General features: G+C 54.2%; 1 protein-coding gene across 2 annotated transcripts; it reads right to left on the bottom strand.

The window, feature by feature from the left end:
* Positions 1–2,381: 2,381 nt before the first annotated feature.
* On the bottom strand, positions 2,382–9,464 carry ALPI (alkaline phosphatase, intestinal). 2 transcript variants are annotated; one of them, XM_032355179.1, is made up of 13 exons: positions 8,276–9,464; positions 7,319–7,912; positions 7,120–7,236; positions 6,905–7,020; positions 6,540–6,714; positions 6,289–6,461; positions 5,908–6,042; positions 5,750–5,822; positions 5,481–5,615; positions 5,203–5,394; positions 4,883–5,005; positions 4,471–4,758; positions 2,382–4,173 (listed from the first exon to the last, which is right to left on the bottom strand). In XM_032355179.1, exons 2-13 carry the CDS (start codon positions 7,539–7,541, stop codon positions 3,851–3,853), a joined length of 2,073 nt encoding a protein of 690 aa, XP_032211070.1. In that variant the 5' UTR covers positions 7,542–7,912; positions 8,276–9,464; the 3' UTR covers positions 2,382–3,850. The 2 variants fall into 2 exon arrangements, with proteins under 2 accessions (XP_032211070.1, XP_032211071.1); XM_032355180.1 differs by lacking the exon at positions 8,276–9,464 and having other exon boundaries at positions 7,319–8,265.
* Positions 9,465–13,318: the final 3,854 nt, after the last annotated feature.

Genomic DNA, 13,318 nt, shown 5'->3' with positions numbered 1-13,318 from the left:
TGGATTTATGGATAATGCAGTCTGGTTTTAAACAAACGGATCCTCCAAAAACAAGTAGCTTCCAAAAGAGTCCCGTACAGAAATTGCAGATATGCAGATAATCCCTCCCTCCTCCCCTGGAAGTAAGCCCAGAAGTGGCAGCAAGGACATGTCCTCCCTCCTGACACGGGCTCATCCTCACCCACAGTGCACACCTGATGAGAAACGAGCCCCAAATAACCAAAATAAACACAACCGAGCCAAGCTGCTTGCAAAGATTCCCCCGAGTGACTGCTGCCTTGAGGCGCTCGTCAACAGCAGCCGGAATCCTCGCGGACAGCAAGGCATTTAAAAAAGAAGCTTCCTGAACATGGAGACAAACCCCCACAATTCTTTTTCCAGTGATGTTTAAAGTTAGGCGCTTTCAACTCAGTACTTTTCTGATATTTCCCTAAGCTATGATAAATATTTGGAAAGCTCTTTTAAAGTTTCTTGCATAATAGCACGAGACAAAAAAAAAAAAAAAAAAAAAAAAAAAAAAAAAAAACACCTACCACCAGGCAAACACTTAGGGCTTTTTTTTTCCTGCAGTAAAAATGGCAGAAACAATGAACAGAAAATGATCTGTCGACAAACCGAAAGGCATTTCTTTGTCAGCAAATACTGTTGAAAGATGTAGAGAAAACACTACCACAGATTGGAAGGAAGTGTTAGCGCAAATTACCCAGTGTGGGAGGTTTGCTGCGCGGTTTCCACGTATCTCAGCTTAAGGTAACTGCTGGCTTCTGGTCTAATAATGAAATACACAAACCATTTGTGTGTGTGTGTGTGAGAGAGAGAGAGAGAGAGAGAGAGAGAGAGAGAGTCAGAAAAGGAAAGATAGAGCAGAACAGTGAATGCCTTGTTTAATAAGAACAACTGCAAACGGCGGCGGGGGAGTGTCAGGGAACCCTTGATGGAACAGTTAAGGGGAAGGGTTTTTTAAAGGGTTCTGGATGAGGGAAAGGTAGAGAGATAGCAGCACCTCCAAAACTCATGCACTGGTCCATCCAGTCAAACCACTGCAGGAAAGAACTAGAAGCACGAGAGCAAAGAAAAGGCTGCAGGAACCCTCACTGGTATTAACTTTATAAAGTCAGGTTTCTTCTAATAGAGTGGAATCCTTATGATCCTTGGCAATTAGAGTGGGTGTGATCAGGAAAACTTCCAGACCACACAGAATGAGTGAACTTTATGACAAAGAATCGAAAGGGGCTGTCGTGAACCCCCCCTCTCTTTCCTCGGAGCCTGCCCTCCTTCTTAAAGGCTGAGGCGCTGGCATTTCCTGAGGACAGAAGAGCTGTGAGTTTTAGGGATGCCTGGGTGGCTCAGTCATTAAGCCTTCAGCTCAGGTCATGATCCCAGGGTTCTGGAATCAGGCCCTACATCAGACTCCCTGCTCAGCGGGAAGCCTGCTTCTCCCTCTCCCACTGCCCCTGCTTGTGTTCCCTCTCTTGCTGTCTCTCTCTATCAAATAAATAAATAAAAATCTTAAAAAAAAAAAAAAAAAGCTATTAGTTTTAGGCTCCCAGGAAAACTATTGGAAAAACAGACTCACCTTTGCTGCCTCTGCCTCTCCCAGGTAAAGACATTGAAACAAATGTTTGAAAATGTTTCCACATGGGGCTCCTGGGTGGCTCAGTGGATTAAGCCTCTACCTTCAGTTCAGGTCATGATCTCAGGGTCCTGGCTGGGATGGAGCCCCTGATGGAGCCCCGCATTGAGCCCCGCATGGAGCCCCACCTTGGGCTCTCTGCTCAGCAGGGAGCCTGCTTCCCCCTCTCTCTGTCTCTCTGCCTGCTTGTGATCTCTGTCAAACAAGTAAATAAAATCTTAAAAAAGAAAAAAAGAAAATGTTTCCATGGACATACCACTTGGTGGTTAACAACATGTTTGACCCACAAAACCTGCACATTAAAACAAACAAACTTGGAAGCAGAAACTGTTTTTTAAAAATGTAGATGTGATTTCCATGCCATAAAATTCACTCATTTAAAATGTACAATTCAGTGGTTTTTTGGATATTGAAAATGGTGCAGCCATTACCACTAGCTCTAGAATAACCTGTTTTTTAAAACCTGTAGAGTTTTATATTTTTTAAAAAATTTCATTTTTTAAAAAGTAACCTCTACCCCCCAATGTGGGATTTGAACTTATGAACAACAAATCAAGAGTTGCATACTCTACGCACTAAGTCTAGCCCTGTAGAGTTTTATTTATTTATTTTTAAAGTTACATTTATTTATTGGAGAGAGAGAGCAAGCATGAGCCAGGTGGAGGGGCAGAAAGAGAGAGGGAGAAGCAGACTCCCTGCTGAGCAGGGAGCCCGACTCCTGACTGGATCCCAGGACCCAGGGACCATGACCTGAGCTGAAGGCAGATACTTAAACTCAGGTGCCCCAACTTGTAGAGTTTTAAAATGTACAGTTTCCTTGGGCTTTGAACCCACTTGTGAAACACACACATGTAGCACCCTCACATTGGTTTGTAAGACCAAGTAATTGACAACAGAGAAGACAGAAATACAGCAGCTGGGTTTTATCAAGTCCTTGTATAACTGGTGGATGGAGTTTAAAAATGAATATGATGGCTCAGGGAGCCTAGCTAATGATGCCATTTTTCCATCCAGCTCCGATATTTTTGTGACAGCTACCAAGGTCCAGAATTGAAATAAACTGCCCTGAGGGCCATGCTTTCAAATCAATGTTTTACAGTGCAAAAATCAAGATTTAGTAAATAAGAATTGTAAACAACTCAGTATGGTGACAGATGGTAACTAGACTTACTGTGTGGCCATTTCTTACTGTACGTATATATCGAATCACCACGTTGGATGCCCGAAACTAATACAATATTGTATGTCAATTATTCTTCAATTTTTAAAAAGATCTTAGTAAATAAGAAAGCATACTCAATCACATTGATATTTCTAGCGAGAGCAAAATGTTTTTTTGCACCTTTGCAAATGTACAAATAAATTTGTAATTTTGTAAAATTTATTTAAAAATATAGGTGATTTCACTTTCATAAATTCTTTTCAATGTTCCACTAGGGTGGGTTAGATACTCTAGAAGTACATCTATATTGGAGTGGGTGCTCCCGAATATTTTTGGATGGAGGTCAGAAGTGTTTGGAGTCTGCACCTCTCCTCTGGTTTTCCAGCTCCCACCCCTACCTCCTTCCCGCAAACAAAAACAAAACAAAACAAAACGAAACAAAACTCTTATCCCTAAAATAATTTTCCAAGAGTCAGGTCATGTTATGCCCCTGCTCAAAGACCTCCAGTCACATACCACACTTTGGATAAAGTTCAAAATCCTCACCCACCTGTTCCTATCCTTTCTTATGTCTCAGGTTTTACCCCCTCCCCTCCCCTCTCCTAACTCTCTGATCCAGCTATAGGCCTGGACTAGCACTTGCCCATTGCTGCTCAGGGCCTTTGCACGGCTGTTCCTCCTGCATGACTCAAGCCCTCACTTCCTTGTCTTCACTTCACTGCCTGCACCTCAGGCAGCCCCTCCCTGACCTCCTGATCTGAATTATCCACCCCATCCTCTCAGTCACAGACATCCTTCTGTGCTCCCACATGCTAATGATTTTTCTTTCTAGAATGTATCACTACTGGCATTACACTGCACAATGGTTTATTTGATTATTGCTTTGTCTCTCTCAGTAGAATAGAGGCATGGGGAGGAGAGGGAATCTCCTCTCCTCACAGACCTGTGCCCAGCACCTAGATGGTCTCCTAGAGGGTACAAGGGTTGCTCCAGGACTGCCTGCTCTGCCTGCTCCTTGGGTCTCCCAGCCTGGAATGGGCACTGGGGCATGAACATCAGCAGCTAAGTGACTTGGGACAAGTCTCTCCATTCTGTGTCAGCGTCTCCTCTCTGTGTAATAGTACTGGGCCCCAGGAGTGGCCATGGTGGATGGTACTGCAACCCGGCCCCAGCAGTCTCCTCGGCCACCTTGCAGGGTCCTTTGCGGGGTGAGAGGAAGCCACAGTTTTCCGGGCACCCGGACATGCCCGAGTCCTCGTCCCCAAGGTGCTGTGAAGACCGAGGCCTAGAAACGTGTGTGCTGCGGGGTCCGGTCGAGTCGTGGCCCTGAGGGGGACACCTCTGGCATGGTGCCCGCCTGGTCCTCGGGCAGGGCAACCTGCCGGGCAGAGTCTGGTGGTCGGAGCACCCCGTCCTTACCCTGGCGTTGTCTTTGGGGGATCGAGAACAGCCCACGGGAGGCCCGTGGGTGCCCCGGAAGTCCGCCATTGCCTCCCGCTGGGGGCCGGGCGGCCCGCACCCGGGTGAAAGTCTGGGGGCGGTGCCCGCGCTGCGAGGGAAGGGCCTCCGGGGGCTGGGCCTAGGGCTGGAGGAGGGGCCGGGGTCTGGGGGAAGGGGATAGAGGGGGCGGGTGGGAGGGGCGGGACCCGGGGGCTCGGGGATTAGGGCGTGGCACCTGCCAGCAGCCCCAGCAACAGCGCCCCCGCCAGCAGCGGCAGCGACAGAGGCGCACCGGCCGGGCCGGGGGGCGCGGCGTCGTTGGGGGAGGCCGAGGGCGGCAGGCCGCAGTCGGTGTAGGGCTCGAGGCAGGCGGCGAAGGCCATGACGTGCGCCACGAAGCTCTGCTCCTGAACGCCGTGCACCAGGTGCGCCTGCGGGCCGCGCGCGAACACCGCCACGTCTTCGCCGCCGTGAGTCTCGGAGGCAAGGGGCGCCACGGCCTGCTGCTTGTAAGTGGGGTCCCCTGGCCGGAGAGTGGGGCTTCAGGGCAGGCGGGGCGGGCGGCCTCCCTCTCCCGCGAGCTACCCACCATGCCGGCCTCCTGCCCCCCGGCCCCCAGGACCGCCCCGCCTCCCCGCGGCGCTCACTGCTCTGGCTGTCCTTGACGTCGGGCCGGGAGGTCCCCGTGAGCGCGTATAGGCCGCCGGGGCCGTTGCCGTAAAGGATGGAGGTGTAGGTCTTGTTGTCTAGGGCTATGCTGGGGGCCAGCCCTGCAGGGGGGAAGGGACCTGCTGAGCACCCCCACCGCAGTGAGGGCCCCCTGCGTGCCCAGCCCAGTCCTCACAAGGCCCCGATGAGACGGTGGCTACTACTACATTTGACAGGCGAGGAAACTGCTACTCAGAGCCATTTCTGCCATATATCTGGGAAACAGCTCTGGCTACCGCAAATGGAGCGCCCTGCCTACCGAAAATGGAGCTCCCCCGCAGTGTGTAGCCACCAAAAGAGAAGACGTGAGAGTGGTCAGCGGTGACAAGGGTCAGGGTGTCCTGCTCGCTTGTGATCTGGCTGGCCTTGTCGATGGCGGAATCAAACATGACCGCCTCGGTCAGTGCCAGATAAGCCGTGCCGTCATGATGACCGTGGTCGATGCGGCCTCCTGCAAGCAGGGCACATGGAAGGCGGACAGTCCCCAGCTGCCCTGACCAGTCCCACTCCTCTGATCTGCAAGGGGCTGCTGCTCACCCTCCACGAAGAGGTAGAAGCCACGGGGGTTCCTGCTTAGCAGGCGCACTGCCACCTCTGTCATCTCCATCAGGGACGGGTCCTGGGTTGTGTTTCGGTAGATCTCATACTTTGTGTCTCCCGGCTCGAAGAGGCCTGTGGGAAGGGGGGCCAGTGGTGACTGGCTGGGGAGTGGGGAGAGTCCATGACCTGAACATCTGCGTTATCGTTGGCTTTCTGGGGACCAGGGAGGCAAGGATGGGGAAAGTGGGGATATCTGGGGTCATTACCCATGAGGTGTGTTACAGAGGGGTCCTGGGATGCCTCCATGAGTGCCGAGCGATTCCACACATACCGGGCACCCTGGGAGGGGCAGAACTGAGACTCAGTCCATAGCCCTCTGATCCTTGTCCCTGCTGTACCCCTTGCACCTCCAGGCCCCCATCACCTGGTACTTGGCCAGCCACTCCTGCACCAAGTTCCGCCCATCCAACCTGACTCCATTCTGTCTGGTGTCACTTGGATACTCAGGGTCTGGAGTCCCCTTGGGGAACATGTACTTTCGGCCTCCACCCAGGATCACCTGTGGCCAAAGGATTGGGCAGGTGGGATTGGGCCCTGGCTGGCCCTTTGCTCCCTTCTCTGACAGCCCCTAGTGCCCCGACCAGGTCTGTGGGTATGGCCTAGGCCCAGCTGTACTTTCTCCACCACCACCCCCCTTCTCCAAGCCCCTGGAGACCCTGCCAGGCCCCAGAGCTCAGGCTGTCAGTGACTGGGACTGTGGTCCCTATGGGCACCTCGCCTCCCACCCTTGCCCTTCATGTCCCACATCAATGTCCACGTTGGAGATGAGCTGCTGGGCGATGTCCTGGCATCCCTCCTCCAGCGCCTTGGTGGGCATGTCGCTGTCTGAGTACCAGTTGCGGTTCACTACATGGGCGTATGTGCCAGCTGGGGAGGCGTGCTGCACTCTCGTGGTGGTCACCACCCCGACTGACTTCCCTGTGCGGGGCAGAGGTCAGCATGAGTCCCTGAGGTCTCTGATCCTGCCTCTGCCCATGAAGCTGGCCCCAAGCCCACCTGCTTTCTTGGCCCGCTTCATCACGGAAGTGACTTCATTGCCCCTCGTTGTCTTGCACTGGTTCAAGCGGGCGGCTGCACTCACACCAATGGTCTGGTAGTTGGCCTTGACCCCGCACAGGTAGGCTGTGGCTGTGCCTGCACTGTCTGGCACCTGTCTGTCCACGTTGTACGTCTGGGGACAGAGATGCCCTCAGGTTCTGACACCGACAGATGCCCAAGATCCTACCCAGGCCCCAGGGCCCACCCTCACTGCCCTAGTGCCCCCAAATTCAGTCTCCAGATCTCCTGGGGCCTCCCCTCCTGCCACTTTCCCCACCCCCGCCCCTCTAGTGGCGGGCACCCTGAGGCCACCCAGCCCTTACCTTCGATAGAGCCAGGTACGGAAAGTGGTCCATGGCCAGGGGTGTCTCAGGTCCCAGTTTGCCATTTATTTGCCCCTTTAGGATCCGAGTGGCTGTCACTGTGGGCACTCCCATCCCTAAAGGAGCACACTTTGTCAGGGTTGGTTTGTGGCCACTGGCAGGTTGGGGTGCCAGGGCTACAGGGGCCACAGGCATGGCCAGCCTTGTGCACTCACCATCCCCCAAGAAGAGAATGAGGTTCTTAGCAGCTGTCTGGATGGGCTGCAGCTTCTTCGCAGTGTCCAAGGCCTGCGCCGCCTGGCGGTTCCAGAAGGCTGGGTCCTCCTCCTCCACTGACCAAGGGGAGAGGGGAGGCCAGGTCAGTCCTGGGGGAGGACTCTATGTGTGGGGGGAAGCTGGGAGGTGCTTCCTTACCTGGGAAGGCGCCAAGGGCCAGCCGTGGCCTCAGGCCCAGCAGCAGCAGCAGCAGCAGCACCCAGACCCCCTGCATGCCTGTGGGGTGGCGGGAGGGCGGCTTAGCTAGGACTCTGGGCAGGCTGGAACCCGAGGAGGGCCAGAACTTGGGTTCAAGCTGCAGTACAAGCCACCTGGGCTTTAGTCTGGGCAGGACTTTGTCCCTGGCTGTAAAAGGCTCCATGTCCCTCCCATTGCCCCAGGTGGCCACCCTGGCCCAGCCCCGCAGGTGATGTGAAGTCCCGCTGCCAGGAGGGAAGTGGCAGGGTGTGGCCAAGCAAACCCAGGGGCATGGGGCCTCGAGAAGGCAGATCTGTCCAGCACAGCAGAATCCTAGCTGTCACCCCAAGGTTGGAGGGGCATTTGGGGCACATCCCCTTTTGGGGGAGGAGCGTTTGCCATGTCCATCCCAACCCTTTGCTCACATAGTCTTGTGGGAGAACCGTCACTCCTACCTTTGCCTCATGTGTTCAGTCTTCGAAAGTCCTCTTTGGGCAGGCTCCATGTGGGCGCTGAGGGAACCTGAGCCAGGGGCCTGGGTCTGGCTTCCCAATGCTGCGAGACCCCGAGACATGGGAAAGGAGGCAATGTGGGATGGCCGGGCTTCTGACCAGGCTTGGCGGGGGCAGGTGGGGAGGATGTTGGACTCAGAGCACACCCGGAGTCTGGACCTAGACTTCCTGGGCTGCGGAAAAGGCTGGGACTTTTGTGGTGACAGAGCAGATCCCTGCCTGTGTGTCCAGTTACTGGAGCCAGGCCGGCCTCGTAGGGCGCATGTGCATGCACGCACGTGCGTGTGTGTGTGGGGGTGGGTGGCAGGCAGGGGTGGGGCCCAGCGTACTGAGGTTGATCTCTGCTCCCTCGGACAGGCAGTTGGAACTCAGGGGTGAGTCTTTTCTCTCCAGGGCCCACACGTACCCGCAGGTGTAGCTTCTGTTAGGGAGTTAAGAGGTTTCAGTAGCTAGGCTGGGTTCAAAAGCCTTCCTCCAATCCCTCCATCGCATCTTCTAGGCGTCTATCCAAAAAAATTCAAAGCAAGGTCTGGAAGAGATATTTGTACCCTCATGTTCATAGTAGCACTGTTCACAGGATCCATAAGGGGCAGGCAACCCAAGTGTCCATCACCAGGTGAATGTATAACGAAGATATGATGTAACGGAACCAAGATCCATGTGATGGAATGTTCTGTAGCCTTAAAAAGGGAGGGAATCCTGTCACGTGCTACACCATGGATGAACCCTGAGGACATGATGCTAAGGGAAATAAGCCAGTCACAGAAGAACAAAGGCTGGGGGACTCTCCTTAAACTAGGTATCTGAAGCTGTCCCATGCCCAGGACTAGCTGCCAGGGGCTAGGAAGAGTTGGGGCCCAGAAGGCCCCTTCGGAGGAGGGTATTCGGTGGGGACAGAGTTTCAGTTTTGAAGCTGGAAATGTTCCGGAGAGCTGCTGTACAACAGCGTGAATATGCTTCCCTGTACCAAACCAAACACAAAATGGTTAAGACGGTAACTTTTATGTTGTGCTTAAAAGATTCAGAGAAGAAAAGCCTTCCTACCCACTCTGCCCACACCAGCAGACGATGTGGCTCTGGTTTGCACTCTGGCCTCCCGACCACCTGAGCCACGTGTTTGGTCCCCAAAACCAGGTGACTGCCCTGGCCCCTCAGCGTCTCCCTGCCCTGCCCCGCTCTGCTCAGGCAGACCTGCCCTTCCACCAGCTCGCCAACCACACTGACCCGGCTGTCCTCCAAATCTGGGGAGAGATAGATATCCTTCCCGGCCTCTGACTTGTCCCTAGACCCTTCTGTCCCCTGTATTATCTTGCTGTGTTAGGGAAATTCTTGGCTAAAGGTCAGGGGAGACTAACTTCTGGGCAGGTCCTTAATTAATTAATTGGTTCTTTCTACCAGGCAGTAGGTGAAAGGTTTGTTGCTCCAAGATAAGTCTTCCTTCCAGTAAGTTCCCCATATCCTTGTTCAATAGGATTTTTTTTTTTTAGAGGGGGAGGGAGATAGAGCAAGAGAGCTTCTTGTGCAAGTGGAGGGGGAGAGGCAGAGAGAGAATCTTAAGTGGGCTCCACCCCCAGGGCCAAGCCCCACTGGTTGGCGGGGGGGGGGGGGGGGGGGTGGGGGGGGGGGGGGGAGAGGCAGTGCTCTATTTCACAAGTCTGAGATCATGACCTGAGCCGAAACTAAGAGATGCTTAACCGACTGAGCCACCCTGGCGCCCTCTCCCATACCCTTTTTTAACTGGAGTTTTTGACATAAGTTAGAGACTCACACGCAATTTAAGAAATAATACAGAGATCCCCTCCCTGTAGGCTGCCCAATTTCCCCCAATGGTACAAGCCATAGATTTTCAGCGATTCGGATATGTTCCCGTTCACATGTACTCATTCCCCTGGGTATGTAGGTTCTATACTCTCTCCTCACGTGCGTGGGTTCACAAACACCGCTGCTAGTGAGATGCCGAACAGCTCCAACCCCACAGACTGGAACAGACCGCTTTTTAACCGCGCGCCCCTCCCTGCCACACCCCTGCTTGTCTCTAGGCCCTTTCCTGCATTTCTAAAATGTCATTTCAAGTAAGTGACATAAATGGAATCCTGCAGTCTTTGGGGGTTGAGTTGTTTGTTGTTTTTTTTTTTTTCAACTCAGCAAAATTTCCTGGAAATTCATCCCAACATATTCATTCAGACTTTTTGGGGTGGGGGCATGTGGTTTCATTTCTCCGGAGTACACGCCAGGAATGTGGCTGCTGGCGCTCCTCACAGTGACAGGAAGTAGTCAGCAGTTGTGATCAGCCTTGGTTTCTTGTGAATTTTGTTGTGTGCCTGAGTGGGACTGGAGGCCAAGGCCCCCCCGCCCCCCGCCTCGTCACTGGCAGTCAACAAAGTCTGTTTGTTCACATTCAACACAGCTGCATGGGGCCACGGGGGGGGGGGGGGGGACTGTGCCCCGAGCCAGTCAGGCGCTGGTGGGCTTAAGTCACCTGTGATGACATGGGTTGTAGTCCTTCCTCTAGGGCCTGGGATTACAAGTCAGCAGGCAGCAAGTGTGTCCTGGTGTGGAGTGAGAGATAATGCCTCTAGGGTAACTGTCATCCCAGGTCAGGGGACGCCTGGCTCTGTGATGCCCTGCTCTGTGATGCCCGCGGTCTGCTAGGCCTGGTCTCACTGCTCTCTGGGGAGGAAGGGGTTGTTCTGTGGAGCCCCCTTCTGGAGCCCCAGCACTCTCCATTGCTGTCCTCGTTTACCACTGGAGGCTGTCCCGGCGGTGTCCCAGCCACCCGCGCGGGGCACATGTCAACCCGGCGAGGGGCAGGGTGATGGGGAGCCCACCTTCATAGCAGCTGCTGCCAACCCACGGAGGGATGGCTCCTTGCTACCTCCTGCCCTCCTGATCTCACGATGATGACGACGACACCCTCCCTCCCCCTTGGGAAATGTAGTGACAGCCCTGATCATTCTCAGGAGCTGGGAACGACTGTCAATCTCCCAAAGACCACATAGTGGGGAACACTTCGGGGAAACGGAGGCATCTCTTCTAATGGGCCGGTTTCTCTCATTTGAGCCTCCCACCAGCCCTGGAGAAATAGTAGGAGTGTCCCTACTCTGGCTGGGATGCAGAAAGCAAACATGGGACTTTGCCCTCTCTCTCTGCACTGGCAGACCTCCTGGGATGGGGGGGTACCACGCCTCCTGAAGGCTCATTGGGGTCTGGCAGGCAGGTGGGCAGGCCCAGGGGAGCAGTGGGGGCAGAGCTGTTATCTCAGCCCCACTCAGCCTCCCAGCAGTGCTTGACCTTTCCTGTATTTTTCTTTCTTTCTTTTTTTAAATTTTATTTATTTATTTGACAGACAGAGATCACAAGCAGGCAAAGAGGCAGGCAGAGAGAGAGGAGGAAGCAGGCTCCCTACTAAGCAGAGAGCCAGCGGTGTGGTTCGATCCCATGACCTTGGGATCATGACCTGAGCCCAAGGCAGAAGCTTTAAACTAGTGAGCCACCCAGGCACCGCCCCACCCCCTTTTTTAAAAGATTTATTTGGGAGAGACAGGGAGCAGGCACATGCAGGGGGGAGGGGGAGGGAGAGAGTAACACAAGCACACTCTCCTCTGAGCACAGAGGCACATCTTGGGGCTCAATCTTGCGACCCTGAGATCAGACTTGAGCTGAAGCCAAGAGTCAGTTGCTCAACCAGTTACACCCTCCAGGTGCCCCCCTCCTTGCGCTTCTCATCCCATGTCTCCCTTCTCCTGCCAGAATTGCCTGTGTAGTTCTGGAGCCTGGAGTGGAGGCCTGCCCATCTGTCTCTCCTTGTGGCCCAAGCAGGGAGCCATCAAGAAAAGTCCTGGGGGCGGGGGGAGCTGGGTGGCTCAGTGGGTTAAGCCTCTGCCTTCTGCTCAGGTCATGATCTTAAGGTCCTGGAATCGAGCTCTACATCGGGCTCTCTGCTCAGCAGGGAGTCTGCTTCCCCCTCTCTCTCTGCCTACTTCTTTGCTTACTTGTGATTTCTCTGTTAAATAAATAAATACAATCTTTAAAAAAAAAAATCCCAGGGACTGTGTACTCCTCAAAGAAGTTAGCTGCATCATAGCCAGGGGGATAAGATGGACCATGAAGGAGCACTCAGTGGAGAGCAACAGGCATGGCCAGGGTCACGGGCTCAATGAGAGAGATCTTAGAGGTCACCGGAAAAGCACTGGCAGGGGAGGGAGGAGCCCCTTGCCTCTCTTTGTACCTATGGTCCATGTGTGTCTGTTGTCCCTGTTGCAGGCCCAGAGAGACTTAGGCTCTGCCCTTGCCAGGAGCAGATAGGCACTGATTGGAGAACAGCCCCAGGAGGGGGGGCCTTTGGAAGGAACCAGAGACAGCACAGACCTTGGGGGCATCCACGGGGCCATGGAGGGGAAAAGTTTGCTGAGATAGGTTCTGGAGCTCAGAACGTAGTGCATCTAAGGCCTGAGTTCAAGCGCACAGTGGGATACACCTGGTAACTCCAGGGGTTACACTGTGCCAAGTCGCTTGGGAATTTCCTCATGCTGGGAATTTTGACCTGTGTGAAATTAAGCACCAGCTCTGTGTTTGGGGTCTGAGAGGGTTTGCAAAGCCCAAAGGAAGGCCCCGGAAGGCAACTGTTAATTGCAGGAGCCCATTACACCAGCCTTGGCAACTGAGGTTTGGGAGGGGGCATGGGCCTCTGATGCTCACAGGCCCCTTGCAGCAGCCCTCACCAAACTGACCGCAAGAGGGCTCAGTGAGGGTCCTGGAGGCAAAAACCAGAAGCTGGGCAGCTACGCGTTGTTTAAAGGGGACAATTTTATACAGTGAAAGTCTCCTGAGCACCCACCATATGTAAATCATGCTGGAGGACTAGCTGAGTCCATCAGACCCAACCAGTGAGGGGCTTCCTGTCTAGAAGGGGGGGGGGGTGATACATAAACTGAATTCTGTTCCTGGACACTGTCCCAGGGAAAGAATGGGGGTTCCCCTGAGCAGAGTCAGACCCTCTTGGAGAGGAGCAGGAAGTATTGGCAGGGGGAGGGGGTGGTGGATTTGGGCAGGACAGAAGCCTGCATGTAATGCCCATTGACAGATTGGGGCTGGGCTGTGCCTGGGGGTGGGTGCAGCTGGAGGGACATGAAGAGGAGGTGCTTGTGGGGTGGGGAGTGGGACGCCTAGGCAGGGGCGGGTGAGGAGTCACTGGCAGAGGAAAGATGGCGAACACAGTGGAGGAAGGATGTTGGCACACCATGTGACTTTCTGTACTTTGGCCCGAGGGATCCACCCTCTCCTTGGTGCCTGCCCTCCCTGCTGGCTCCCTCCCTGCAATGCCCCTCACAACAGCCACACTCCAAATCCCTCTTCTGTGACAGTCATTGTCTGCCAGCCCCTCTCCAGTCTGCCTCCCCCCGCTCTGGCTTCTCCTACTGGATGGTTTCTTCACAGAGGATGGTAACAA

The sequence above is a fragment of the Mustela erminea genome, chromosome 8 (genome assembly GCF_009829155.1).
Source record: "Mustela erminea isolate mMusErm1 chromosome 8, mMusErm1.Pri, whole genome shotgun sequence".
NCBI classification, from domain to species: domain Eukaryota; kingdom Metazoa; phylum Chordata; class Mammalia; order Carnivora; family Mustelidae; genus Mustela; species Mustela erminea.
The sequence above is the reverse complement of the archived record's forward strand: the minus strand, read 5'-3'. Positions and strand labels throughout refer to the sequence as shown.